The 27,548-nt window shown below is 43.7% G+C and overlaps 1 protein-coding gene and 1 long non-coding RNA gene across 2 annotated transcripts in view; both read right to left on the bottom strand.

Annotated features, from left to right (window-relative positions):
* Nucleotides 1-229: 229 nt before the first annotated feature.
* On the bottom strand, nt 230-11,140 carry jak2b (Janus kinase 2b). Its single transcript, XM_003975117.3, has 24 exons — nt 10,668-11,140; nt 8,502-8,738; nt 7,914-8,037; nt 7,712-7,829; nt 6,565-6,710; nt 6,189-6,480; nt 5,964-6,083; nt 5,652-5,809; nt 5,061-5,172; nt 4,794-4,980; nt 4,377-4,501; nt 4,154-4,288; nt 3,715-3,802; nt 3,103-3,230; nt 2,890-3,028; nt 2,660-2,811; nt 2,317-2,467; nt 1,883-2,019; nt 1,552-1,741; nt 1,281-1,405; nt 1,030-1,202; nt 831-948; nt 575-688; nt 230-372 (listed from the first exon to the last, which is right to left on the bottom strand). Exons 2-24 carry the CDS (start codon nt 8,722-8,724, stop codon nt 265-267), a joined length of 3,363 nt encoding a protein of 1,120 aa, XP_003975166.1. The 5' UTR covers nt 8,725-8,738; nt 10,668-11,140; the 3' UTR covers nt 230-264.
* A 3,962-nt stretch (nt 11,141-15,102) lies between these two features.
* Nucleotides 15,103-27,548, bottom strand: part of LOC105418061 (uncharacterized) — a 47,765-nt gene continuing 35,319 nt past the window's right edge. The window contains exons 3-4 of the long non-coding RNA XR_003886818.1: nt 16,152-16,297; nt 15,103-15,714 (exon numbers count right to left, since the gene is read on the bottom strand). This is a non-coding gene — a long non-coding RNA (uncharacterized lncRNA). The remainder of the gene's footprint in view (nt 15,715-16,151; nt 16,298-27,548) is intronic.

Raw genomic sequence — 27,548 nt, 5'->3', positions numbered from 1 at the left:
ACCCTGATAGATAACACACTGACTTCAGGGCCCTTTTCTGAGATCCTTTCCATCATTTGGGCTGGTCTGCGGCGAATGCAAGGTGTATTATCACAAGTGATGCTGCTGTTGGATTCAGATACACGATATAAATACAACTGAATTGACAAGCGGGCGCGCAACACGCCAACACCTGACGCGGTGGGCGAGATGGCTTTAGTCTGTGAGCTCAAACAGCTAAAGTGACTCCAATGAAGACAAGCGTGGCACTTCGGGTGACTCTGCCTAAAATTCCTTGTTTTCCCTGAACAGGTCGATGCTCAGAGCGAGCTCCTTGAAAGAAGGACGCAGGAAGGGATCCTTGTCCCAGCACTGCTCCATAATCTCGTGCATCTGAAAGAAGGAAAAAGGCATGAAACACAAACACCCACGTTGTTCTGACTAAAACCAAGACAGGAAGCGTTAAAAGGTTTGTTTCCCAGTTTAGAATACGCTGATGCTGTCTTCTCTACAAACTGCTAAAAATAACTGCACTGAATCCTGGTCAGCACCAGACAGTCACATGCACGACGACAAAGATGGTGGCTGTCCTCACCTCCGTGGGACACCCCAGAGGTGGAGGCAGCCGGCTGCCAGACTTCAGGAGTTCAATGAGGTGATAAACAATCAACTGTCCCTGCTTGTCATTTCCCATCATGGACATAAAGACCTGGAAAAACAGAATGAATGTGGACATGAAGAGGATCTGCACTGTTCGTTAAACACCAAGAGTCTCAGTTAAAATGGGTTTTGTCGACTGCTCGGGGGCTAGAAATGACGCTGCACGTGCACCGGTGTGTGCTGGCACGTACTGTGGGAGGGCTGCTGTTCCTGTCGCTGTGGGTGAAGAGCTCATAGAGCACCACCCCAAAGCTCCAGACGTCCGAAGCCACCGAGAACTTGCTCTCAGTCAAAGACTCGGGCGCGTACCTGCAACAATGGTGCACGCTGGTGAGCAAAGGTGGCCACGAAGGGCGATGGAGAAATACCAAAAAACCCAAAAGCTCTGACCAGAATATGGGGCTCTCTCCCGGCTCCTTGACCATGTAGTACTCTTTATCTTGAGGCAGGACTTTGGTGAGGCCAAAATCTCCGATCTTCACCCTCGACTCGCTCTCCACGAGAATATTCCGCGTTGCCAGGTCTCTGTGAATGTAGCGCTTGGTGGACAGGTACTCCATTCCCTGCCGGGACACAGAGGGGAGGAAATGTTGCGCTGTGCTTCTTAAAAACAACTTCACACACTGGGTCGAAGGAAGTACCTTGCAGATCTGGGAAGAGTAATGCACGAGCTTTTTATGGTCGATCCTCTCCCTGTTTTTCATGAGGTAGTCTCGCAGACTTCCGAAGGGAAGATATTCCATTATGAGACGCAGATTCCGTCGACCTGGGATGTTGAAAATGTTCATGGAAGTTTTTTTGCTTTATTAAGGCTCCGGTTAATGCAACTGAGGCTGCAGTTGCCAGAATTCCAGCATTTCTCAGGCAACCTTCCCGGAAACACTGACAATGTTGACGGGACGTGAACTGTACCTGCGCTGTAGCAGACGCCTTTGTACTTGACGATGTTCTCGTGCTGCAGAGATTTCAGGATCTCGATTTCTCGCTCAAAGTCTCGGATGTGCTCCGCCGTTCCGTGCTGGAGTTTCTTCACGGCCACGACCTCGCCGGTGTTGTCCTGAAGCGGATCGTATCGGCACATCTCCACGCTGCCAAAGTTCCCCTTTGAGAGAGGGCGGACATCACATTTAGAACTTTTTTTGGTGTTTTGAGTGAAAAAATAAACCATATGGACAACTGATCTATATTCATGCAAACCGGATGAGTAAAGTAAAGATTAAAAGCTCCCTTGCTGCGTTGGTACCTTGCCCAGCTGCTGTAGGAATATGAGGTGTCTCTCCTCGAACTGAGCCGGCTCCTGACTATCGAACCCTCCCGATGACCAGCCCGCGCCCACTGTCCTGTTTGGCAGGATGTCGCTGTCTACAATCAGTTCGTAGTCTGGGGAAAAACAAGCACAAATTCAGGCACTTTTACAGATAGGAAATTAAGTACATCCACATTTATGGAGAGAAGATTCACCTAAAAAAATGGAACAGTCCCTAAAATCTCATCTGCTATGCAATTATTAAGTTCAATGACTTGTTTAGCCATCTTTCAAAGGATCAGATTTCTGAAGAATCCTCAGATTTCCTTGCATAATTCCAAACAGTAGCTGGTAATGACATGAGGAGACCCTGATAAAGGTGTCTGATGTGTGGGTGGTCCCTACATTGGGGACTGAGCACCTGAACCAACCTGGCGTGAAGAGGCTGTGGAGGTCACGGATAACGGCACGAAACGTGGGCCGGAATGTCGGTTCGTAGTCCATGCAGCTGGTTATTAAATTTGCCAGTTCGATCCACTTTGGAGCTGGAAGCTGGTACCGGTCCTCATAGAAGAGGATTTTCTGTAAGAATTAGTAAAGGCATAATGTACAGAGAGGTGAGCTCAATCAATCAACATTTAATGCTCCTATGTTAGATGTCAGTCAAAGCACTACTTATATTTAAAAAGGGAATTTTCTTCTACTTTAAACGACCGACCTGCTAAATAACAGCCTCAATGCCGATTGTGTTAATAATAAATACAGCAGCCCTACCTTAGTGTTGTCCAGTGATGCTAAAGGCTTCTCTCCACCACTGCAGATCTCCCAAAGTGTCGTGCCAAAGCTCCATTTGTCTGCTGCCAGGCTCAGGTTGGCAGGATCAGTGAGACATTCAGGAGGTACCCAGGGGATCCTCTCCACCAGGACTGGTAACAAAAAAAATAAACCCCAGTTGGTTTGAAAGAGAAATAGAGAACTGCACTTTAGGTGGAACTTGCACTCACTCTCTTTGGGCAGGACAGTAATGCTGATGCCAGGGTCGCTCAGTTTGATGAAGGGAGGGTTTCCGGCCTTCCAGTCATCCTCTCTGATCAGGAGAACGTTTTTAGCACACACGTTGCCATGGACAAGATGCTTCTCCTCCTGTGGAACATCGAAACAAAACATTTGTATATATTAAAAGTGACTTCCTGAAACTGGCGAATATAGGTCCCTACCAGGAAGTTCATGGCCTGAGCGAGCTGCTTAGCCACCTCCAGCTTCCAAAGGATGTTTACAGAGTTCTTGTTCTTCTTCAGGTAGGTGTCCAGGGAGCCAAATTTTACAAACTCCTGCACCATTATATCTGAAATAATAAAAAGATTTAGTCCAACGTGACAAATGTAGGCTTAATTCCATCATACGCAAGAATAAAATCAAAAACATTCTAATTTTATGCCCATTTATAATCATATTCCCAGCCTTGGCTCCATTTGGCTTTAAACTGCACTTGTGTCGTCTTCCTCTCAAATTCCTACAATGGAGGCACCTTCACCATAGCCTCTGGTGTTTCTTACATGTGTGTCACAAACATTTCCTGCCTGTTGATGGCCGTCCAGCCGGTGGGATTATCTACCTGCACGCGGTCATTAGTGAGTGTCAGTTTTGGAAATGCAGCGTGTCTGGTCTGGCTTAACAGATGGCTGCATTGGCAAGAGAATCAGAATCATGTCAGTGCACGAAAGGTGAAGGTGATTGTGGGGGAGGGTACAGTAATCCCACTATATATAACCCACTATGCCAATTGTGAAGCTCACAGGGAAGCGTCTTGACATTAGCGATTGACTTACTTTCCTCTCCGCAGACACAGACGCCATAGTTAAGGATCAGGTGTTTATAGGACAACTGTGTCATCATGCTGGCAGCTTCGAAGAAAGACTGAAACACAAGACAGTTAGGTTTCCACTTATGTCCTTTCAGAGGTAAACCAGGTGGCAACCATGGTTCTATCAGCTCATATTTAAGGATCTCCGTCAGTCTGTGACGTAAAAAAAGACTTAATTTTCTCAGAAATAAATAAAAGCACACAGAAGTAAAAAATATGGGAAATGCTAAAGCTATTAAGAGTATTAAAGGACTTTTCATGATATATAGCACATCATATGATATTCTTATACATCTCCTGCAACTCTTCCAGTCTGTAAAACACAACCAAGGCAATCTATTCTTTTTTTGATGCAGGAAGTGAGTTGTGGAGGTATAGAAGGGTGTCACACTTCGACAACTGACCTCTGAGAAGTTCCGGTGGGCCTGGTCAAGGACCTTCATGACTACTTCGGTCTGATGCATGAGGCCGTAATCTCCCAGCTCTTTCCGGATCCCTTTGAAGATTTTGGTAAAAGTCCCTTGACCCAAGCTTTCATTCTGAAAGCGAGGCCACAGTCAGCGTTTCTAGACCCTAAACACTCGGCGCTGCACTTTGATTCATGAGAATTGTTAGAGAAACGCTTACAAATTCAAGATCTTCTTTCCTGATTTTGTGAAACACCATCTGACTGATGTTGTGTCTGTTGGTTGATGGCGACAGAGGCACGTCGGGGCCCTTGTTGCTCCTGCATACAAGGAGGCAAGACCTTTCTGGGGAGGGAGAGGGTCGCGTAAGAACTACTAAGGTATGCAGTTCTGACTGGTTCTAGGGCCCCTTAATGTGGAAGTGAATCTGTGAGAGTCATTTTCCTATCTTAGCCCTGTTCCTGTTTCGACAGCAGAGACAGTTGTCCCACACTTGTTGGTCATGTTGTAACCCAGCCACAAATATTTTGTCCCTCTGTGTCCCAATCACTGGCGTGAGCACTGACTTTATTTGAAGACCAGATAAAAAGAAGAAGCTACCAAAAAACCAATCAAGGGTAAATCCAACGGACGTTACCTTTGGCTTTAGGAGGACAGCACTTGCTGAACTGAAAAACAACACTGTCGGAGCGAACGGTTTCATTTTGGTAACAGCCGAGGAGCTCGTGCAGGCTGCTGAAGTTTCTTTTGGTTCCACTGAGATTAAACTTCCCGCCGTCAGTCCTGGTTATCTGGCAATGCTTGAATTCTACAACGTCATACACCTGCAACGCACAAAGAGGAGGTTTGACATGAAGAAAGAGATGCTTGAATAGCCAGTTAGCAACAGCCAAATGCTACCTACCTCCACAGGAAACGTCAGGAAATACTTATTGAAGTCTTTAGGGCTACACCTCAAAATAAACAACCCCTGCTTGTTTCCGCACTTCTGAAGTCGATTGATTGCAAACTCCAGCCTGCAGAACAAAGAACAAACATTCATTCAGTCATTCTGTGCAATAACCATAACCATGTGCATATCTACATATTTAAATATATTTGTATTTCCAGTCCTTTAGATTATTTTTCAACAGCTCTCAGGGTGTTTATTTCTTTTTCTTTCCTATTTTCCAGTCTATTTCTGCTTAAGGTTATTAGTGCTGTGTGTGTAATTGCAACAGCAGTTTCCCTGAGGGAACCTCCCAAATGGATTAAAATGGTCCATTCTACTCTATTTAAAAGGTTTTGTATTAACCGTTGAGGCAAACACACAAACAATGTTTCAAAGGCTGAAGGAGGATTAAAAACTGGTTAGAAGTAAACGGGTTTCTCTCGTTTTCAAAGAAGATGCATCAGACAGGCGAGGCAGTGAAATCTCAGCTGATTTAGCAAAATCGAGCCTGTTATTAAGACACAAACTGAACATAGACGGAAAAAAACGCATTCCTCCACTTACGAAATGGGGCCGTGGCAATGGGACGTTATGGCCTCCACGAGCCTCGGAGGAGCCACTTCTTTACAGAGATAGTGGTGAGCATCTGTGGTCAGCCGATAATAGCCATCAATGAGGGACACGAAGGAGAGCGCTTCGGAGAGGCTGGGGAACTCCAGCTCCTGAGAGTGAAGACAAGTATCCAGAAAGGTTCTTAATTACATCCATTTAAAGAGGCCAAAATGCCTGCACCAGATTTTTATACTATGTATCATAACTGGGCTGTTCCTTCTTTTTAAACTGCTGCCGTGGTAACAAGGAGAGTTCTTCAATTACCACGTTCTTGCCGTCTTGTTTGTTGATGGTGACCACTCGGCTCTCTGTAGCTCCCTCTTTGCTGGCCTGTTTGATGCTGATGTCAGTGACATCAGGGAAATCACAGAAGCTCTGCAGCTCCTGAACAGGCAGGAGATAAAAGAACCCCCATCATCCACAGTGGCGTCTCCCAGAAGGGACCAAAGAAAGTAAAGGCAACCCCCCCCCAAAAAAACCGTTACCAACCTCATCTGAATCTTTTAATTTCTCTCGACACCACTGGATGCCGCTGTCGGCTGCGACCAGTACGATGAGCTGGCCTTTGGACTGTTCCCTGACCTGGAAGGTCTCGGTGTAGAACGCCTTCTCCAAGGACTCCATGCTGATGAGGTACTTGAGTTTGAGGTCGCGCACTGTGGTCCGACACTGACTGAACTGCTGGATGAAGCGCTTGAAACGGAAGCGGATCCGCTTGCGTGTCAAAAAGTTGCAGTCCTGAATCTGAGCTCTCATCTCTTTTGGCAAGAAAGACTTATAGCTGTAAATAAGCAGATCAAAAACATTTCCAGAAATCAGAACATGCAGTTTCCAGGGTTTTAACAAAGACGTGTTACATGAATACCTCATAGTGTGGTAGATATCCAGAGGTGACAGCTGACTCTCCTTGGCTGTCCGGGTCATGTCCAGCACAGCCATACCGAGACATTCTTCCTGAGATTCATGAGAACTGGGAATCTTCACTAAGCCGTTGACAAAGTCGTTCCTCCACTGCATGAAAAAGAGAAAGAGCAGAATCCACAAATGGGGTCAAAACCCAAGGTAGGACCAAAGAAGTACAATCAACAAATGAAACGATGAATTTACACAAAAATTGCGCCCTTCACCTCCTGACGTTCCTATTCTCTCTTATTTAATCCGGTTCGCTCATAGAAACCTGGTCCGACAGCAGCTAGAATGGAGACGTGGCCAATCGGCCCATCCAGGTTCAAGAGAGGACATGTGTGACGTCACCAACATTTTTGCTGGTTAGTCGCCACTAGTGCTCTAATACCCGACCTTACCCAGGCCAATAGCTGCCCATTACGCAAGCCTGTGTTAGAGGAAGATTCTTTTGGGCTGCGCAGATCATGGGATGCTGGAAATGGACTGGCAAACTTCATCAAATTGGTTTCAAAGCCTGGTGCTTTTTATGGAATGTTTGATTGGGACCAGACTTTGACACAAACAGCAAGTAATATCCCTGACAAGCTAGCAAGAGTGTGTTTGAAACTCATAACACCCTTCGTACAGATGCGATGAATGCCGGTCTGGAACGGCAACACGGTGGCAGAGAAACAGGGACCTCATCTCCACGCCACCCGCTACCACATGGCCACTCGCAATTATAGCTGTTCCTGAGCCATGTGCACAGCTTTCCATGAGCATAAACCCTCATAATCCTAAAGTTCAAACCAAGTTCAGCTGAACGCATGTTACGCTCTGCTGTTACCTTGTTTCACCCATCAGACACACCCCCTGTGCCCTGTTTGTGCTTTTTGCCTTTCCAAGTGGGGAAATAAAGCACATCAAGGTTGAGTAAGTAAAATAAAAATGCCCGTAAAACTAAAAATGTACCAGAAAAATAAACAGAATTTATTCAACTTGTTTTATTTATGCAATCAAAGTGCATAGATAAATGTCATTTACATTGTCCAATATTTACAGAACCTCACAAACGGATGTGGGAACCATTTAAGGGGAAAAATATATCTTTAAATCAAAGTTCTCACCTGAGAGAAAAGGTATGACATTACGTAGTCATCAAAAACAGGGCTCTCGGACCCCTTGGCCACCCCATATCGATATGCTCGGGATGCCCCCCCGCTGTACCACCTTGGGAAATAGTACCTGATTTAAAGCAAGAACAAAGACAAAAATACATTAAACTATTATCTGGAAAACAAAGCTGCTAACAGAGAGCAAAGATGCTACCTTATTCTGAAAAACACGTCTTCTGAAGCCAATTCATCGAGCTGGAATGTATGATTGGGTGAAAACCATAAGCAGTCTCGCTCTCGGAAAAGACCGAAAAGACTGAAATACAGTGGCGAGATACCTGGAGCAAACACAGAAACAGCCCGTTAGATTTGACACAAATGCTGGGAGCAACATCTCGTTTCACGTGGAGGAAAGGCTGAATCGGATTCGTGCAGGTGCGGCGTTTCCACCACCCACATAGGTGAGCAAAAGGTGGATTAAGATTCCCTAAAATGTCAGCCGTGTTTGGTTTACCATCAAACACTTGACAGAAGTTTCCAACAATATGCATGCCAGATCACACCCCCGCCTCCTCCTCACAAGGTCCTGCTTTGTCTTACACTTGCAACACATACTTAAGGTTCAAGAAAATAAGTACCACGTATTAAAAAGTGCCAAAATGTCTGGAAAAATTGTTTTTTTCCATGGTAAATTTCACAGGAGCCTCTTGATTCCTTTATCGGAAGACCTCTGCCCTGAGCTAAAGCAAAACAAAGATGAATGGGAGTGCACGATGAGGGCCCGCACGGCTTCAGTACTCACTGCACGCCTTGGCCGCGTCTATGCACAGCTCCTCGGCAACGTAGTTCCCAGGTGGGTAGCTGAGGAAGCTGGAATCTGCCGCTCCGTGGCCGCTGGGGTAGAAGTGAAGCCTCAGCACGCCGACAGTCGGCCCGGCCCCGTGAGAGTCCCGCTGGGCAGTTCCGTTTTGGTGCACCGCAGGGCACGTGTCAGCCAGAGTTTCCATGGCTGCCACAGAGGCCATCAATGCAACGCAGCCTTTAAATCGATTAAAAGCGAGCGGTTAGTAAACATGTTTTATGGTTCTTGAACTAAAGTGTGATGCATCATCTTCCGCTGAAAGAACCGTTTATGCAATTGTTGCATAAACTGTTATCTGACTCTAATATTACATAAAGCTGCGACGCAGAGAAATGACAGTCTGGACGGAGGTCGTTAAATCTGGAACGGTCATTTAAAGAAGACAGTCTATAATACAGGTTTGGGCTTAAAACAAAACGTAACTTGGTTCAGGCTGCATTGAAATTCCCATTGTGATCCTGCTGAGATACAGAGCGCGTCTGCCATGAATTAGACCGGAACATCTCTCATCTAACAAACCAACGCACTGGATTATAGAACTGAGACTTCCCCCGTGTCCAACGTGCAAAGATTCTGCCGTGATCGTTTGAATAAACAACCCCCGTCTCTGTCAGTCTCAGCCACTGTTCTGATGCTTTCCAACCATACAAGCACGTCCAGACAGATGATTAGTTTTAAAGGAACCACCATATGTTCAAAGTGTGATGATTATTAAATTGGGTGGATGAAATAGATGATTCTGAAAAAGGTCTTTGGTAAATTTAATAACGGTGCAGCAAATCAATTCAGTGCGCACAGGACCAGTGATTTTACTGTTTGTCTTTCCTTAACCCACCAGCAGCAGAAATATCAATGATTTGTCCTGCAAGAACTCAAAACGCTGCAGCCAAATACAGTTTGTCTCAATGGATCCAAACCTGCAGGCAAAAAGTTTAAAGGATAAACTGATTTTGAGAAATTGCATATGGCTAGCAGTGTTGCTAATTCTATTATTGTTAAAGAAATCAATTTTCAGCGTATTAAAAGAAAAACAGTTATACGGTGGCATCATCATCGTCAGGATTGCGGCAACACATTCGGCTGACGATGATTTGTAATGAGTCGGTGACTTTTCCCAGAAGAAATGAGGGAAATCCAGCAGAAGGAGGAACAAAACTACCGTAATTGCAAAACCCGATCAATCTGTGCCATCTGGTCCCTGTACTCCTACATCCAAACAGCTGCTGTGTCTTCACGCCACAACGTTCCACCGACTTCACCAACTTTACCCGAGAACGTGCCCCTAATGTGGGTCCCATTCGCATGCATATGCACATGCACATGCACATGCATGTATAAACCATCAACGTCCTACATTTGTACTGATCCAATATCTCACGTCGGGTCCCACAGCAACACTGAAATTCCCTATCAAAATAATATCTGACAGAGAAAAATGAAGGATAACAGTACCCAGCTGATAAAAGAGGTGACTGACATCAGCCCCGGCCGAACCTTAGAAAATCCAGATGTGAACCACTGGCAAGGGTGAGTCAATATTATCACAAACCTTCTCCATTTGTCTCCATGACTCTTATGACGATGGCACAAATGATATCACTGGATGCAGTTCCGTGATAAAAAGGATGGGTAATTCAATTTAGGCGAGGACTTTACACGTGAAGCTTCCTATTAAGGTCTAAATTTACCTCATTTCTCTGGCAAAACATAAAATAAAACAAGGTTATGCAACTGCACTGTTCACATAATCGACATCAGCTGCAAGCACTGGCGAGTCAATGAGGACCAAACTACCAAAATACACGGGGAGAGGCAATTCTATGGCCGAATTCAGCGTCCATCTGCAGCTGATGGTGTCAAGGAGCGCATTCCAAGTTAAGCTTTGCATCAAGTCCGAGGCACAAACGTCAACTTTTGAACGGGCCCTGGTGCTTCCTGCTCCCGTTAGCTTCACATGAGCTCCAACTTTAGCGGAACATGGCAGTATGGCGAGTCCCATGTATGAATTCATGAATCCGCCGCCACAAAATACAAAACAACTCAACTTCCGAAGCTGAAAGTTTGCGTTTGTGCACCAGCAGCACGAAGCCGTCAATAGATACTTACTTCGGTAGGAGCCAGTCGAGCAGACAGCTAGCTTCCTAGGCTACCTCTTTAGCCAGGACGGTCGAGAATCTGACAGCTACACCCTGCCCGATTCGTTAAGTTGGACAATAAGACAAACGTCCGAATCAATACAAATGTACTTTATCGTCCAACCATGTCGGAATGCTTCTTTTTTCCATGCTGCATTCTGCTGGTTAAGCTGCCTTAAGAGCTAGCTGCAGCTAACCTAGCCATACCTCTCTTATCTTGTCAACCTTGTAACTTCAGCTAAGGCTAAATGAAAACACGTCATTTTCCGCAATGGACTGATCCGCAACAGAAACGATCATCTCATTACGAGGCAACCGAATCACATTGTAGACAGTTCGTCAAACGAAGAGCTTTGAGTCGAGTCTGCTGGGCTAGCGCTGTTAAACCTCGATAGACTGATAATCAACAAACCAGCCTCTCCCACCATGCTAATGATGCCTTCAGGTACCTTCCAAAAATAACACAACCTGATCCCAGACCTACCAATGGCAAAGATATTAAAAACCAAACGCACAGCCAAAGCTTGATGAGTTCTCAAAACAATTGCCTATACATAAGGTCTAATATGCATTAATATCTGAAGGCCAAAATGAGCGATGGTGTAATTGTAATGCCTTTTTCTTTGGGATATAATGGCCAAGAATGAATTTGAAATTAAATAGAAGTGCTTTTGTACAGTGGTTATTTTATGACTAAAGATTTAATGTGATTTGTTCGGTTATGAATGAACCCGTAAGGAACTTTGAATTGGGGAAGCCCAAATTACGATGGCCGTGAAGGCAGCAGCGTCAGGATACTGAATCCTGTTCATGATTTTAAATCAATACGGTTATTATTTTTTGAGTATGGTACAGGTGTTTGATTAATTTGAAGCCAGTTTATCTGCTGACCTTATGCTCGGAGTAAACATTAACTATGGGAGCAGGGGAGACAAATGAGGCGAAGAGTAGCAACGCCAGGAAAGGTGATGGAATAAATGAGAAAGTGAGAATGAGAAGAGAGACAACAAGGGTGGTTCTGCAGATGGCCTGCAGGTTCTGCTTACTGGGACTGGAACAGCTGTCTTTTGTAGAGTTAAGATTAGACATTTCTGTTATCGAAACTGCAGCAAACATTATCTTATTTGCCGTTTAGTTTAGGGTGAGAAAAGTTTTTTTGAATTACTAAAATAGAGTGCACACCTTTTATACGTGCACCGATACGCTTACCTGTCCAGTTTCATGTTTGTGTAAAGGTTAAGTGAGGCGCGTCAAATACCAACACCCACCACTAGATGGGGCTAAAGGTACACAAGTCCCAGTCACACGCGCAGATATTTATTGGCTCTATGCTGCCACCTGTCGGTGATAAGCCTCCACTGCCACTGTAAAGATGGTAGATCACAAAAATATTCTTTTAACAACTTTGGCCAAAAATGTGGACAACTGCGTTGCACGAATAAAAATAAAGGTCCTCACAGAGATAGAAACATAAATGTCACATCCACACCCGCATAAATCTGAAACTACGGAGCACGATTATAACAGTGCCTTTGTGACCTATCTGCCAACCAATCATAATTGAGTGATGTTTATCATGTGAGTAGTAATCTTGCTATTTTTCATATACACCTTTCACATTTTTCCTTATCTTCCTGACAGTATTATCCTTCTCTCTCTAGGATTGCTCATAAATCTTCTGTCATCCCTTGCTTTTAATCAAAAATAGTTCTCCGAAACTGCCGCAGATTTCACTTATAAACAGATTTTACTTATGATGACATGACTTATAAAAGTCATGTCATCCGGGTTGGTTAACTAACTTTTAGAATGGATTTTTCATTTAATTGTCAGGTCTCTCAGATCTTTCAGATGTTCTTAAAGTGGTTCTTAAAGGTCCAGTATTGAACACTTTGAATATTGTAGTGGTACAAATAAAGACTGCAAATCTCAGATGGCATAGAACAAATTAAATTTTTCCATAACTGTTTAATAATTTTAATTTAGGGACAGTTACATCACAGAACATCAAGCTTTATCATTATTCTACTTTGCACTAATCATCTACGAGTGTTCGTATCCAAAGCTGCGAGTCAGCCGCTGCACCTGTTTACTCCACATGGCGAATACAGGAGAGACTTCAGAAATATTCAAGGATTTATTTTTTCCATAACTGCCTGTCTGGTCTGGTTAACTGCAGAAGCACGAAGGAGCAATATTCTCGCACTCGTGGAGGTGAATATCAAACCTCTACATCAATCCCAGGTGAACAAGAAGCATATGAAAGTTATGATACACTACAAAATGTTGGACTCTGCTGTCTGGTTTTAATGAACTCGATGTTAAAAATAACGTACGTGCTGACAGTTTGTTTACATCCAGACAAAGAGATGAGATTACATCTGCCTCTTTTCCTCACAGACGCCCCAGGTTTTTCCTTTTGTCACACTTCTGTCACTGCGACGTTTTGTGGGAAGAAGCCAGAACTGGGAACCAAAGTCAAGAAGGGGCGGAGAAATCATTATGTTAACGGAAACAGTGAGAGAAAAGTGCAGAAACATTGGCTTTCGAGTGCGGTGAAGTAGTCATTTATAATCAGAACTGACTGAGAAAAACAGGAACTTGTTGCCTGGTTACTCTCATCCGTATGTCTGTCATTTATATGTTCACACCACATCTGCCCCAGTAGATTCCACATTAGTGTGTGTTTGCACGTTACCGTGTGGCCGTGCGCTGACACGATACACACATGCCCGCTGCCAGAACGTGTCCTGCAGCAAGAAATCTGGACTTGGGAAAGCGTCCGCTGAGCTGTCGATAGGTGACATGAGCCAAAGCGGGCGCGCGGTCTGACACTACGTGCGTTCGCCTGAAGCGGCGCCAGAAACTGCTCGAGGGTGCAGACAAAGAAAAAAACCAAGCGACTTTGAACTGTTTGAAACAAGAAACGAGCGCCAGAATCTGTCCAGAGTGCAGCAAACGGCAAAGAAACCAGCAGCAGAAAAGACTTTGAGACACCTGTTCATGCAGTTTGTCACTCCTTCATTAATTGTGTGTCAAAATCCAACAATTAATATGCAAATCTGTAGATTGAGGTCAGAGTTATGAGGGTTGCCAGCGGTGGGAGGCTGTGTGGAACTCATGCATATTTATTTCCTCTATCTCCACCCTTCATTCTCCACCTTTCTTAGCATTTCTCATCCTCTGCTCCTTCATCACACATGGGGCGTTCGCACACGGCTCTCCTTCACTCCTCCTCATGCCCGTCTTTGCTTCCGTCCCTCCTCATCTCATCTTCCACTCCCCCCCCAACTTCCTCTCGCGTCTCCCCGGCAGCATCCTTCTCTGCTCCCATCTGCCTGCGCTGATGGAACGAGGCGTCTACCCTTACTCCAAAAACCGGCGCCAGCACTGAGAAACAGTTTCTTTTCATAAAGACTCCGGATCTGTCCATTGATAGCGTGTTGAAATTCAGTGGTAATGAAACAAACAAACAATAATAATACCAAAATAAAACCCTCAATAGAAGTCTATCCATCTATTTATTGATCTTGTTAGCTTAGTTGCTAATTGGCCACAGACAATTGCTTGCTCATTCACGCTCTCCCTGCTCTATTTTCTTCCTTTTTAACTTCATTGTACTTTTTATTTTGTTCCCCAGTGCTTATATGATCTCAACTCTAGCAAGAACACTGTGGTTTTAACCAGGAAATTAACAGATCCATTATAACCGATGTTGTAGCATTGCCACGATCAATGAGGGTAACTAAATGTAAAAATGTCTAAAAAGTATTTAAAGTGGTTTGAGCTGAAGAATCTTTATATTTGAGAAACTGAAGTGTTGGCAGTGATGCAGGTGCTTATACCTTCAGTTCTATTCAGCTTTATCCATAAAGCCTTTGTTTCAATCAAAACATCTGATCATTTTAAAAGCAACGGTGGCAGGAGAAACTTCCTTTTAGTTGGAAGAAAACCTTGAGCAGGTGGAGAGAAAGTCATCAGCAGTCTAGAAATGTCTTAGCTTACGCTCCAATTTTAGCTTTATTCTCGCTAGTTTGTTGCCACAGGCAACTGTTGCCTCTGATGACGTGACGAAAGGATCCATAACAGAGGTTTGAACGTCCCTGCGGGGCTCATGGAACCCAAAAAGTGGCTACTTCATTTCCACTGGGTGGCCATCTTGCTTGTGAGCCAGGGTTTGTGTTTCTTAAGTGCTACATGTGTAAAACAGCTCAGTAATGAGTTTTAGCGAGCTCATTGAGCAGCTGTTGTGAGTAATTACAGTTCAATCTCAGAGAGGAGAGTTTCTGTGAATATTCACACTTTGATCAATTCAGCCGGCCCGTCATCTCATGCCCTCTCGTTTCAGTCCCCCCCCTTCATTCATCTGTCCCTCCCTCCCTCCCTCCTCTCTTTCTTCTGCCTCTTGCTACTCCTGAAAGGAGCAGGACCAGTCTGCATTTGGACCGAGCAGACATTCTCTTTTCTCCGACTGCTTCTCTCTCTTCATCCTTGCTGTGGGGGTCTCGATGCTGGTTTAAGGTATTATTCTACATTACAACGTTACACAGGGTGATCACAACTTGACACAAATCTAGAGCTAATAGAGCTGCTGAATAAGCTGCTCCCTGCTGCTGCCCTCCGTTTCTTCTCCATGTTTGTCGTTTTCCACCCTCATCGCTACCACATCACTTCCGTTTTCACATGCACAGATGCAAAGAACCAAATAATAGTCCACGTGCACGACGGCATCCGGCTTTTGGAGAGAAATCCAAGTATGGAAATCTACGTTCTCATAATTAGATTACTGCTGATACCTAAAAGAACATATTACATTAGGTGTTTACACAAATAGCCTGATTAAGATCGGATAACGATCGGATTTTTATGGCCATTTAAAAATTCCAAGGCCACAGACTGAAGTTGTTCCACAATAGAAGAAACATGGTGGACACTTGTGCTGACAGATGACTGGAACAAGACATCCAACTGGTATCGGAGCCCCAGTTCTAATCAGGGGAGGCAGGAACAGCATTCAGCTGCAATCACAGACAGTTGCATATATGTGAGCAAAGATGTGAACCGATGTTTGTTTTTTAAGTCAGAAAGGTGACAAACAGACACAACATTTCCCAGAATTATCTGGAACAAACTTTTGTATGGATTGACAGGTCGACGTGGGCTTAAAAGCATTTAACGTGTAAAATTGTTCCGGCTACGCGTGAAACCTTGTGGCTGCTGCTAACGGAAGACTGTAATTTACAGACTGGATGAATAATTGTGCACCGAAGAGTTCAGGTTGCATCAATGACCGCAGGGCCGTCAATCTTCGAATTTTCCGAAGGCAGGAACACACTTCCCACATGGGTGAGGGTACCAAACATCTGTCACTGTTTTGCTTGAAGTCACATCTGCATGCTTCAAACTGGGAACAATACAGCTGAGCTTTCAGAAAATAAACCAGTTTCATAATTACCTCGTGGCTGTTGATGTAAACAGACTTCACAGCTTGGAGTGAGGAGTCGCGGCGCTCCTCTCAGAAGAGCGGGGATACATCAGGTTCTCTTCTGTTGCGGTGCCCTTCGCAGTGCAATCGCATTCTTATTATTCCCATTTTCCATTCTGCAAATGGCACATTTGATGTACAAACGGGAGAATTCTGAGTATGAGAAAAATAATGCTTATAATAATGACAGGCCTAAGGTATATTTTTGTACAAACCCTTGCCTCAATCTTTGGATTTTTGAACAAGGCATTAAATTAATGAATAAATTAACCAAAAAAAGCTCTGTAGAATGCTGTGCAAATGTAAACATACCATGTTTAAGGTTCACACAAGATGATTGATTTGCATCAAAAGTATATATAGTTGTGAAAAGAAGTAGGATTCAAGTTAGTCTTTGGAGAACTTATTTAGCTTCTTAAATGAGCTGGTTATCATTTAAAACAGTTTGACTTCCTCCATGTTTTATTCCAAGAACCCTACAACCACATCACTTTCAAACTAATAAATTGTGCGCGGGCGAACAGATACCCTCAGGTAACAGGTCACCAATGCATGCTAAATCATACCTGAAGCCTCCGTGTAACGTGTGTTGGAGGGTATATAAACAAAGCTGAGCCAATTTCTTCACCTTCCTGCATTTGTTTTCCGAAGGGACTCAAGCTCAAACCTTCTGGTATCACGCTCTCCTCTTGAATTTCCCATCCTGATCGCTCATCACTCCGCATTCGCTCCCCCCTCTGTAGCCCCCTTGTCCTGTCACACCGCCTGCTAATTCAGCAGCTCTCCGGTTGCATTTTTTCTCCATCTGTTCATAAGAAAAGTAATAAAGCCAAAGCTGTTCAACAAGACGAGGAACCGGGCAGGAACACACTGCAGGCTTTAAACTGGATCCAGGTGTAATGCCGAACTACCGCGCCTTTGGGCTTAGCAAACAAACAAGAGAATAAACTGAGGGGTTTTTGTGTCTGCCTTCACTACCTTGACATTATGTGAGTAAACAACCACAGCTGGCAGTTATTCTGTTTTGTGGCTGCAGTCACTTTATGCCCTATTTTTCCCGTGATTAGCTGCACTGAAGTTTTCACAAGACAAAGCTTTATTCCAGCCCTGAGCTTCGAGTACGCGTCACAAAGTGTTTTGTGCATTGTGTTTAATCGGAATATGTCAACACGTTGGCCTTGCTTAGCCATGGTTGTTTGTGCTCTATGGTCCTTGGCTCAACCCTAAATGAAACGGAAATGTGTGTCTCGTTGCTGCAACAACCCACTCGCTGCAGTTCGAAAGGCAGAGAGAGAGAGAAATGTGAAGGAGAAAGCTCAATCCCATCGTTTGTATATGCATGTGGACGCCTTAGCTCGATTAAAATCGGGGTAGAGAACTCTGAATGAAGTCACAATAACAGCCCCAGGTCGCTCAGTTTTGACCTCATGTCCGAGAGCATGTGTACAGCGAGCAGGCCCGCACGATTGACCAGGAAGCAGAAGCGTCCCATCGAGTTGCTTCCAAACAGTCGGCTGTGGGTTGCAACCGGTAGGAACCTAGCCAACCATGGCAAAGTATTTTTGGAACAACCGATGATTTTTTATCGAGAACATAGAAACAGTAACCAAGAACTGACATAGAAAATCTCCCAGGGTATGGGGGGGTTAAATGTCCTCACTTCCCACCAATGTCCTCACTTTGTAGAGTGCAGAATGTGGTACTCGATATGTAACAAATACAAACACACACACACACACACACACACACAAACACAAAATCATTCAATTACACTTAGCTTGCTGTATCGATTGGCATCCTTGTGTGTGTGCTTGCATTAGGCCTGTATAGTGAATATTACAGGTAATTGAATGTTACAGAGTAGATTGACTGTCTGTGGGCGGGGGGGGTGGTGGTGATGGTGGTGGGGGTTGGGGGGTGGCGGGGGTGGGGATGAGTGAACCTTTATAGTGAAGAAACAGAGGTAATCTGTGTAAGTGCTGCTACACTCTGAAACCTTTAAAAGTCTTTTCTGAATAGGCTCTAAGCGAGTGTGTGTGTGTCTGTGTGTGTGGGAAATAGAGGGCGAGAGATTGAGAGATAGAGATGTCTGTTGCTGGGATGCCCTATTAAAGATGTTTTACATCATCACCTAAAGTTGGACTTCATACCGAACGTTTGTGTTCATGTTTTGTATTTTTCAGACTTTAAAAAACATCCACACTCGACAGTGTTTATTCACCAGGGAAACCTTTGCAGTTTTAATCAGGGATTAACTGCTGAAGCACCGGCCGATGTGCCAAAGAAACAGTGACCGCACATATATTTTGTCTGAACCTGCCTTATTTATTAATATGTTTCCCTCCTGGGGGTGGGGTGGGGGTATATAGAAGGGTGTGACTGTGACATGGAGCACCTCTACAACGGCGCCCCTGGCCGTGCTTCAGGCGGCTCATTAATGTGCTATATAATCCAGGGCTGTCCAATGATTAAAATATAGACAACAAATTATTCAGCATTAATCACAGTCAAATCTTTCTTTTTATTGTTGTGGGAATGGAAAGCTAAATGAAAACAAGGGAAGCGTACCGTTAAGATTCAGCCTGGTCCAGGAAAAGAATTAACAATTAACTTGAATATCAGCTGATGGATTCATTCAAAGAAAAGAAATCTGACCTTGTTTGACTAAGTAGATTTAATATTACACCTTGATCAACGCAGGCGTTGAGAGTGATTGTTGGCAATATTCGGAGCCATATTCGGACTGCGTGCGCCTCCCAGAACCAAGATTGCCTTGTTAAATGGAACAACATTACAATTTTTTAAAAATTATTTCATCAGTGTTTTCAAACATACATAATTGAATCTGGTTGAGAATGTGTTCAAAACATCAGAGAGACATTCTGAGGGCTTCACATCACCACTTGATTGAGTAAGGGTTGAAAAATATTGAAATTAGTCATTATACAGACAATTGTAGCAATCACTTTAGTTTCCACAGAGTTCAACTGGTTCACCAAGCTGTGTGTGCATGTGTGTGTGCATGTGTGTGCGTGTGAGTGCACGCGCGTGCGTGTGTGCATCCAGGTCACAGTGTGTCAACAATAGAGAGAGATGAGTTCCACATGAATGGTTCACCACCTCTGCAGCCTGTCTCATCCATCCATCCATCCATCCATCCATCCATCCATCCATCCATCCATCCAGTCTTTCCCTCTCTCTTGAGGATCACACCTCCTCTCTCGGGTCAGCAGCTGCTGCTTATGGATGCAAACATTTAACTAACTGCGCGTGTAAAGTTCCCCCACAAAGTGAAACCAGACAACTCTTAAGGGTCCGGCAGCTTCTGTTAGTGCTTTTATACTGGTACCAGTATCTCCAACAGAGTGGGTCCAGAATATTTACTGCAATTGGGTTCAGCCTGTTGATGCAACATCAATAAATTTAAGGTGATTGATTTAAATTTAAATGGAGATCAAATTGCCTTGTTTTATGCAAGAATTGGGTGAATCCAGGTTGATTATTTTCAAATCTTTTGTCGTTCTGCTTTTCCTCAAAAGATGCTGTTCTCTGCCCCCCCCCTCCCACTTACGCTTCCTCCCTTCTTTCCTCCATTTCCCACCTTTACCACGTCCACCTCTGCACCACTGTTGGTGTATTTGTTTTGTTGTTGCTCTCTCCCCATCCACTAATCTTTAGTTTAAATAGCAAATACACACATGCGTGCGCGCACACACTCGCTCACAACTACACACACAGAGACATGCAAGCAAGCGTGACGCACAAACATGTGCAGTAGAGCAGAAGTAAGTAACATCCAAATACAGATAGGTGCCAACATGAAAACACACTGGAGACACACACACACACACACACACACACGGTGTATACCTTGCATGTACAATGCACCTTTATAGTGTTTTGACCACTTGAGGGTAGTAGAGAGCTTTTACTGAGCTATATTGCAAAAACACGCACGTGCACGCACACACGCAGTGATGCACTCACTCACTGTGACCAATCACAAGCTCTTTATGTGCCCCGGCTACTGTAAAGGTTGATGAAAGACCTCGGCATTGTTTGAGAATGAAATTCGGTCTCTGAGCCGAAACACGACGCGATTGGAGGGGATGCGGATTTGTCATTTAGTTTGGAGCCTCTCTCAAGCCGGGGTGAGGGGACGGGGGTCTTTACAGAGGCCTTGCATAACCAAAACAGGTCAATTTCTGAGAGATTATTTAGCGGCTTCACGGTGGTGCGGTTTGCTTTTCAGTAGCGAGTGGTGGGAGACACGCAGGAGGTTCTGATCTCAGACTTGCGACACCGTGGGTGCACTGCAAGCACACAAAGATGAAAACAAGCGCGCAGCACTTTGGGCCTTGCTGCCACTTGATCCTACAGCAAACACAGCAGAAACCGCGGCGCTTGATTTACTTTAATCTCGCCGGTAACGCGTCTGTGTTGGCAGATTTTCCAGCCTGCTGAAGTAAATCAGGCGCCTCTGAAATGTTCCAAAATAAAGTGACATTTACAGATTCACATCAGTGGAGTGTGTACCCTTGTCTAAGAAACAAATCATAAAAAAAAAAAAACTACCATAATTTCCAGACTATAAGCCGCTACTTTTTTTCTACACTTTAAACACTGCGGCTTATTCTACGGTGCGGCTTATTTATGTTTTTTTTCGTGGCGCACTATCACAACTATTGTGAATCAGTCATTTTTATGAACCCTCATCAACATGGAAAAGCAACATAGAAGAAAAGCATATGATGCGACTTTTAAGTTAAAAGCGATCACTCTGGTGGTTGAAGAAGGAAATTGAGCTGCGTAATCTTGGCATTACGGTAATCAATGGCGAGAAGGTGGAGACGCCCGCCTGAAGAACTGATCCAAAGCAAAAAGACGACAAAAGCTTTTAGACGTAAACATCGCAGGTGGCCCGAGCTTGAAAACATTCTGGAAGAGTTAATATCCAGTCCAAGAAATTGATTTTCTTTCTAAAATTAGATTATGCGTCTTATAATCAGGTGCGCTCTATGGTCCGGAAATTACGGTAAGTATCAACCAATCACAACCTCAAAGTTAAAGCACTCATGCAAAACTTTAGATGAGAATCTTCTAGATGATGTCCTTAAGCTTAAACTGAATTTTTTCTTTCCATTTATCCCCTGAACGGCACCTAATTTGTAATTCTACAGCAGCCACACACGGTGCAGCAGATTTTATGATTCATCACGCCTGCAATCTTTTAGTATACGATCAGAAAATACATCAGAGCGATTCCTGTTTTAATAATGGCCTCGCTTGGACGATAAAACAAACAGGACACACGGCAGCGCTGCATACAGAATCAATGTAAATTCCAGCAGGCCAGCAGGGACCCGCTACAGCGGCAGGAATGAGAAACTGTAATGACTGCGGGGTAACACACACTTACAGCCTGCCATTCTGCTGAGATTTTACTCTCTAAAGCTCATGGAGGAATTTCATTAGGTAGAGATTATGGGATAACTTCGGAAAGTGCATGGGCAGGTGACAGTTGTATACAAGCACACAAATGTCACCAGATGTGTGCATCTAGTGAATGCATCTTTTTTAATGTTATCAATGCTTATTGAATATTCTGCTGTGTGGGTGGACTCATTGACAAGGTTCTCTTCTCCTCCCCTCTTCCTTCTCCTCTTCTCTTCCTTCTCTCCTCTTTTCCCCTCTCCTCTCCCCTCCTGCTTCTCCTCTCCTCTATCCCCCCTCCTCTCCTCTTTCCCTTCCTCCTCCCCCCTCTCCTCCTCTAGGTTTTCAAACAAACAAACAAGCAAAACAAACAATATAAATAAATAAATGACTTGAAAGTTCATGGTGGGAAAACCCCCTCAAATCTAGGACCATGCAGGCTGGATCCTCAGACATGGTGCATGGTTGTCCCTGAAGAACACTGTCTGCATATCGATCGGAATATGAAAGCTGGAAAGAGCAAAACTCCAGATGATCGACTCAAATCCAACAATCACATAGATTCTAATCTAGTCAGTGCTCTGGTTACAGTTTCCTTAATTAAACCAGAGAACGACGTCACTTTGGTCTGGAAATACACCGACGAGCCCCCTCCAATAAAGAACATTTTAAAAGTTGCCCCTCAGCCCACATTTACATCAATCTAAAGCGCCCAAGGCTCCAAACTCATTTAAGTGCTGCGAAAGTTATTCCATCGAAGCAGAAAGACATAAAACAGCCGAGTAAACACAACTTCGAATCTCTCTCTTACTGCATGACTGTCAGTCGCTCTTCATCATCATAACTGCTTACAAATTCAACCATTTTTTTCTCGCCTCCCTGTGGCAATGTGCAACTTGCGAGTGATTAGTTCATTTACAACTAATCTCTTTTGCAAATGGCATCATTAAGAGTATTGTGAGTTATATCGTGTTATCTGGGCTTTGCCAAATGCCAAGATGTGGCGGATTGCTTCTGGGCCTGGACATTAAGTGGCCAAAGAAGCAATGATTCGTTTGGTCTCAGTGGATCCGTTCATGTGTTGAGGGTGAAGTAAATAAAGTTCAATTTCAAGAACTTCTGGAAAAATAATAATAAAAAAATGGTGAAATGTGGGATTGGGTCTTTTCTAATGTCCAGAAAAGTTTAAAAAAAAGAAGTTCAATTGCTACAAAAATCGATATTTTTTTTCTTGCGGTCAGTTTAAAATGTGATGTGTCAGAGGAAAGACCTTTTGTGTCCATCCACCAATCACAAAGCTAATGTTCCATGTACTGGCAATCGGGATCCAATCAGAGACCCAATCAGTCAGTCACTGGGTTGTAACACTGAAGAGGGAAAGAAGCACACACACACACACACACACGCACACACACACACGCAGCAGAGTTTAGTAACTCGACAGCAGCATTACTTGAATTCATCATCCGAAACATCAGTTACATGTCGCGTCCCAAATGTGTGATCCAGACATTAACAGACGTCGAAGCTCAAGTTTGTTTTTGTTGAGTCAATATTAGAGATTTATCTTTGTGCTGTGGCGCTCCAGTGCAGAGCAGAATCATTTCTATAAATTATGGTGGTTTCCATATTTTAGACCATGCTGATGGGGCTGACACATCCGTAATGAGATAAGGAATGAATTAACTTGATTTATTTTGTAGTAGTTTGCAGAGGAGCATCGAGGAAAGCCCTGCGTGTAGCCAGAGCTAGGCTAGTTTATATTTTGTGGAGCGTGGTAAAGCCAAGGAAAAGCTCATCTTTTCATGTAGATCTATATTAGAAGGTATGCTAGCAGGCTCTTTGATTGCATCCAGAAAATACAAAGGTCTTCTTCAGTAAGAGACGTTTTTCTCAGAAAATAAAAACCTTAATATAAGACCTTGAAAATGTGCCGTATTTATAATAAAAGACCAGGAGAAAAGTCTCTGAGCATAAATGGGAGTGCTTTAAATAAGAGAGGTGAGTGAGTGGGTGGGTGAGTGAAAATATGTAATGCAGTTTTGGATGATTTGATGTGTGTGAGTGTGTTCTGATCCCATCTAAGTACATTGTCTGTGCATTTATGTTTTTTGTGAATTGGGGCCACTGATTTTGACGACTTCACAAAGTCCTCCAAAATGTAGTTTTCCAGAGCTTTGCTGATGTCATTCTAGTTTTCTACTGGGTTCGACACTGATTGTCACTCATAATTCTGGTGGTTCAATCATAAAAACTTCACTGTCTGAGTTTCTTGAAGAGGCTTTAAGATTCCCTGATGAAGAATTGATGAAGCCTCTTGGATGAGGGGTGAAACATTTTCAAGAAACTCAAACAGTCCAACCACCAGGATTACCAAGACCTGGATGACTGAGAACCTTCACAGACATCATCACTCATGGAACAATTGTCACTCTTGCATTAGATTTTTCTTCTAATGTGGCGTAAAGTGTTGTTGACTTGGACCTAAACGTCCCTGGCTCATTTTTCTGTCTATGAATTAAAATTTCCTTCTTTATTAAAGCAAATTTGGAATAGAATTCTACATAAAGGGTGTTGTGCTAAGTCACCACCAAGTCCACTGGTGACCCCCAAATCAGTCCATGATGCCTTTTGAACAAAATATATTTTTTCTTCTATTTTTCTTCAGAGCCTAATAAAGTTTTAGCCTAAAGTGCTCAAAGTGAAATGCACACATCTGGAGACAGAGGAGCTAGAAGATAAGATACCGTCTAACTGCGCAGGCTTGCAGACTGATACCCCCAATTGGATCGCCACACAGCAATCCCTGCAATCTCACACCTGAGCGAAGCAGACAGAAGTGCAGTAAAGGTACGCTTGTAAATGGAAATAGAAGACCATTTGTGGCTTGTCACTTTGCCGGCATATAACATATACATGTCTGAATAAATGCTCGAGCTGAAGCGCTGATTTGACAGCTGCTAGCGCACTCCTTTTCTTCCAAAGAAATCTAATATATCACAGTCTGACACACACTCCGAACGTAATCACAGAAACTGAAAAGGATATTTTCAATACACCGGAATGAGTCACTAAACACGTTTCTATGAGATCCTCAGGACATTTATATCTTACTTTCTTTTAGCGCAGCTCATCAGATATTGATTTCTCATTGACATTCACAAGGTTCACCTGTCTGCAGCAGGGTATAATGTTCTTGGCCTTGAGTTCTGACTTACATCACATGAGCTGGAGAGAGGGTGGGTGAGGAGATCGTTTCTGTGATCGTTTTGGACTAAATCCTTTCCCGTTTCCTCTTTTACCCTCCCTTCTCCATCTCCTCATCACTCAAACAGGCGCTAGCAGGAACCACTTGGCCATATCAAGTTCCATTTCCCTCGCAGGCCCAAGTAGGAGCCCTCGAAACTTTTTGGATGCACACTTAATGACAATTTCCTCACTGGCGCATCTCCACTTTCTTGAAATGCAGATCTGCAGTGTGTCTCAAAGAGAAACGACGCTTCCCGCTGTGCCTGGTAATTACGCTCTTGTGACTTGGCAGGAGCACGAGTGCTGAATGGCAACTGCTTCATTTAAACTGCAGCCTGTGTGAATTCAGGAGCTCTTTGTGTGTTTAAGTCAGCATGGCGACCCGAGCAGGTGAAGGTTCTGTCCTCTGGTGTTAGCTTCACCAACCTGTCTCCACATAAACATATTTGCTGCCCACTGGTTGTTTTTCTGGCATTTAACAAGATGGCATTTTCAAGTAAAACTCTTTAAATAACAAAGAAGATTTCCTCAAAAGGGGTCTTCGACAACCAAATGCTAACATTTAGAAGTTCGCAAAAGGAAAAGTTGCCTTTTTGTCCATTTTTTTTTTAACGGAAGATAGTTATAATGAAATCATCTACAAGTGCAAGAGAAATAATGACTTAATTAGTTCTCACTGTATGTAGATTATATTATATTTATATGTGCCTGATGAGTGAGTGGCCAGTGACAGTAAGTTTCAGTGGGTTGGAAGTAGGGATGCGCTTGAGGTTGGATGAAGTTGTGGATTACGTGATCAGTGGATGCACTCATATTTAAGCTCAACGCCCATACTCCCTCCTGGCTTCAGGTGTTGTCATGCTTGCCAGTATGCTAATGCATTCCTGCTTCAACCCACTTCATGTTATCTTCTCTCTACCAGGTCAGAGAGAGATGTGAGGCTGGAAAAGAATTCTTAACATTTCCACCAATTTTCCATCAATCAATGATCTGATACTGTGAATTATTTATGTATTTTTGTGTCGATGATCATTAATTGGCACACCAGAACAACCACAATTGTTTCTTCTATGTCGCGACTGAAAATCTGGGGTTACTCAAAAACCACTACATCCAGAACTTGCAAATACAAACATTCTGAGTCCAACTGAAACAAGCGCAAATAGAAGTAGTAGGATGTCCAATCTAAAGGATCAATAACAGCAGCCGACCTCAGGTGATTACCAGGATTACCCTGGTTTATACAACATCAAATCACAAATGTAAACCTTTTAAACAAAATCACTCCAACATGACCAAACTGGCATTTCAGATCTGGACCATTCCATTTAATCCATGAATGGCTTTTGTTCAGTGGGCGCATAAGGTGTCATTTCATTGAGGACAGCAGCCATTGTTGTCTTTGACTTTGATGTCTTCAGTGTGTGTGTGAGCAACCTGATCTCGAAGCTTCATGTCAACAGGTTTAAGAATTAAGGTTGCAAGGTCGGGATTTTAAAAACACAAAGCTTTCTTCCTCCCAGAGAGACTTTGACGGGGATGTTTACTTTGACGCAGAAATCAAACCTCAGACTTGCCTGTCTGTAAGCTAGGTTATGTCAGCAGTCGGCACAAATCTCTGCGAGTCATTTGTGAATTAATAGCACGTTTGTTTGCAGCCTCTTGTGCTTCTAAACTGGCTGCATTGCAGGGATTGTTAATCAAACAATTAAAAGTGTATAAAAGTTTCACAATATAACCAACAAGCACACCTCCATCTTTGTTTTCATGCACGGACAGCTCTGGCTGTGCCTCTTTTGCAGCCCAGTGTAAAAAAAAAAAAAAAAACCCTGAAAAACCCCCTCCATCTGTAGTGCAAGTGATAGTTTTTCGGTTCCACTTTTTGCACTTTTTGTTACTTCATCGCTGCGCATTTGGGATCCGGAGAACAAACAGAGAAGAAAAATGAGAAACCAGTAACCTGTAACAGAGAATTCCACGAGGCGAATGGGTAAAACACAAAAGAGAGAATGCAAATGAATGAAAATGTTAAAAAAAAAAACAGAAATCAAATTTGCATAAAATAAATTAATCTCAGTGGCCCGAGAGTGAAATGAGGAAAAACACCAAGGAGAGGTTTTCTTATCTTTAAGACTCTCTTTCACAGACACACATTTCTTGACCTTCCCTTGTGTGACAGGTATAACTGCTGTTAGCGTGCTCCGCTCCACCTCACGTGCACCTGATGGAAGGAGGCCTCTTCAGCACTGTTACCTGCAGAGAGCCTCACCCTCTCAGGTACGAGTGGCTGAGAGTCTCCTGCGCACTTCAGATGGCTGAAATGACGCATTGGCGGGTACGAGGACTGGAAAAGGCGATCGGAAGGGCGCAGTGTTTCACTGCTCATTATATGTGTAATGTGAGGCTTCCTTGGTGGTTGATGGATCACTCTTTCTAAAATAAGACAGCAGGATGGAGATGGAGTTCTTTTAACAGAGCTTTCCTTCCCAGCAGACTGACCAATTACAAGGCAGGATTGAACAGGATTCCAACAGGCCGACACCAACGTAATGCAGCTGTGTCTAAGAGCCCCTATATTAATATGTAAATATGTGAATCTGTAAATCTCAACCCTCCATCTGTCAAACTGATGCTAAATGGTGCAGATGATCTGTTGGGATGGCAGCAAAGCTCCATTCTAGACCA

Source organism: Takifugu rubripes, chromosome 21, assembly GCF_901000725.2.
Source record: "Takifugu rubripes chromosome 21, fTakRub1.2, whole genome shotgun sequence".
NCBI classification, from domain to species: domain Eukaryota; kingdom Metazoa; phylum Chordata; class Actinopteri; order Tetraodontiformes; family Tetraodontidae; genus Takifugu; species Takifugu rubripes.
The sequence above is the reverse complement of the archived record's forward strand: the minus strand, read 5'-3'. Positions and strand labels throughout refer to the sequence as shown.

What these genes read in the sequence shown, in the direction of transcription:
- jak2b (XM_003975117.3), bottom strand. Translation starts at nt 8,724, where the DNA reads ATGGCCTCTGTGGCAGCCATGGAAACTCTGGCTGACACGTGCCCTGCG. An exon ending in CCACAGCCTCTTCACGCCAG is followed by an intron (nt 2,020 to 2,316) that starts GTTGGTTCAGGT and finishes GTTTTTCCCCAG; the next exon opens with ACTACGAACTGATTGTAGAC. An exon ending in GGAACAGCAGCCCTCCCACA is followed by an intron (nt 689 to 830) that starts GTACGTGCCAGC and finishes CTGTTTTTCCAG; the next exon opens with GTCTTTATGTCCATGATGGG.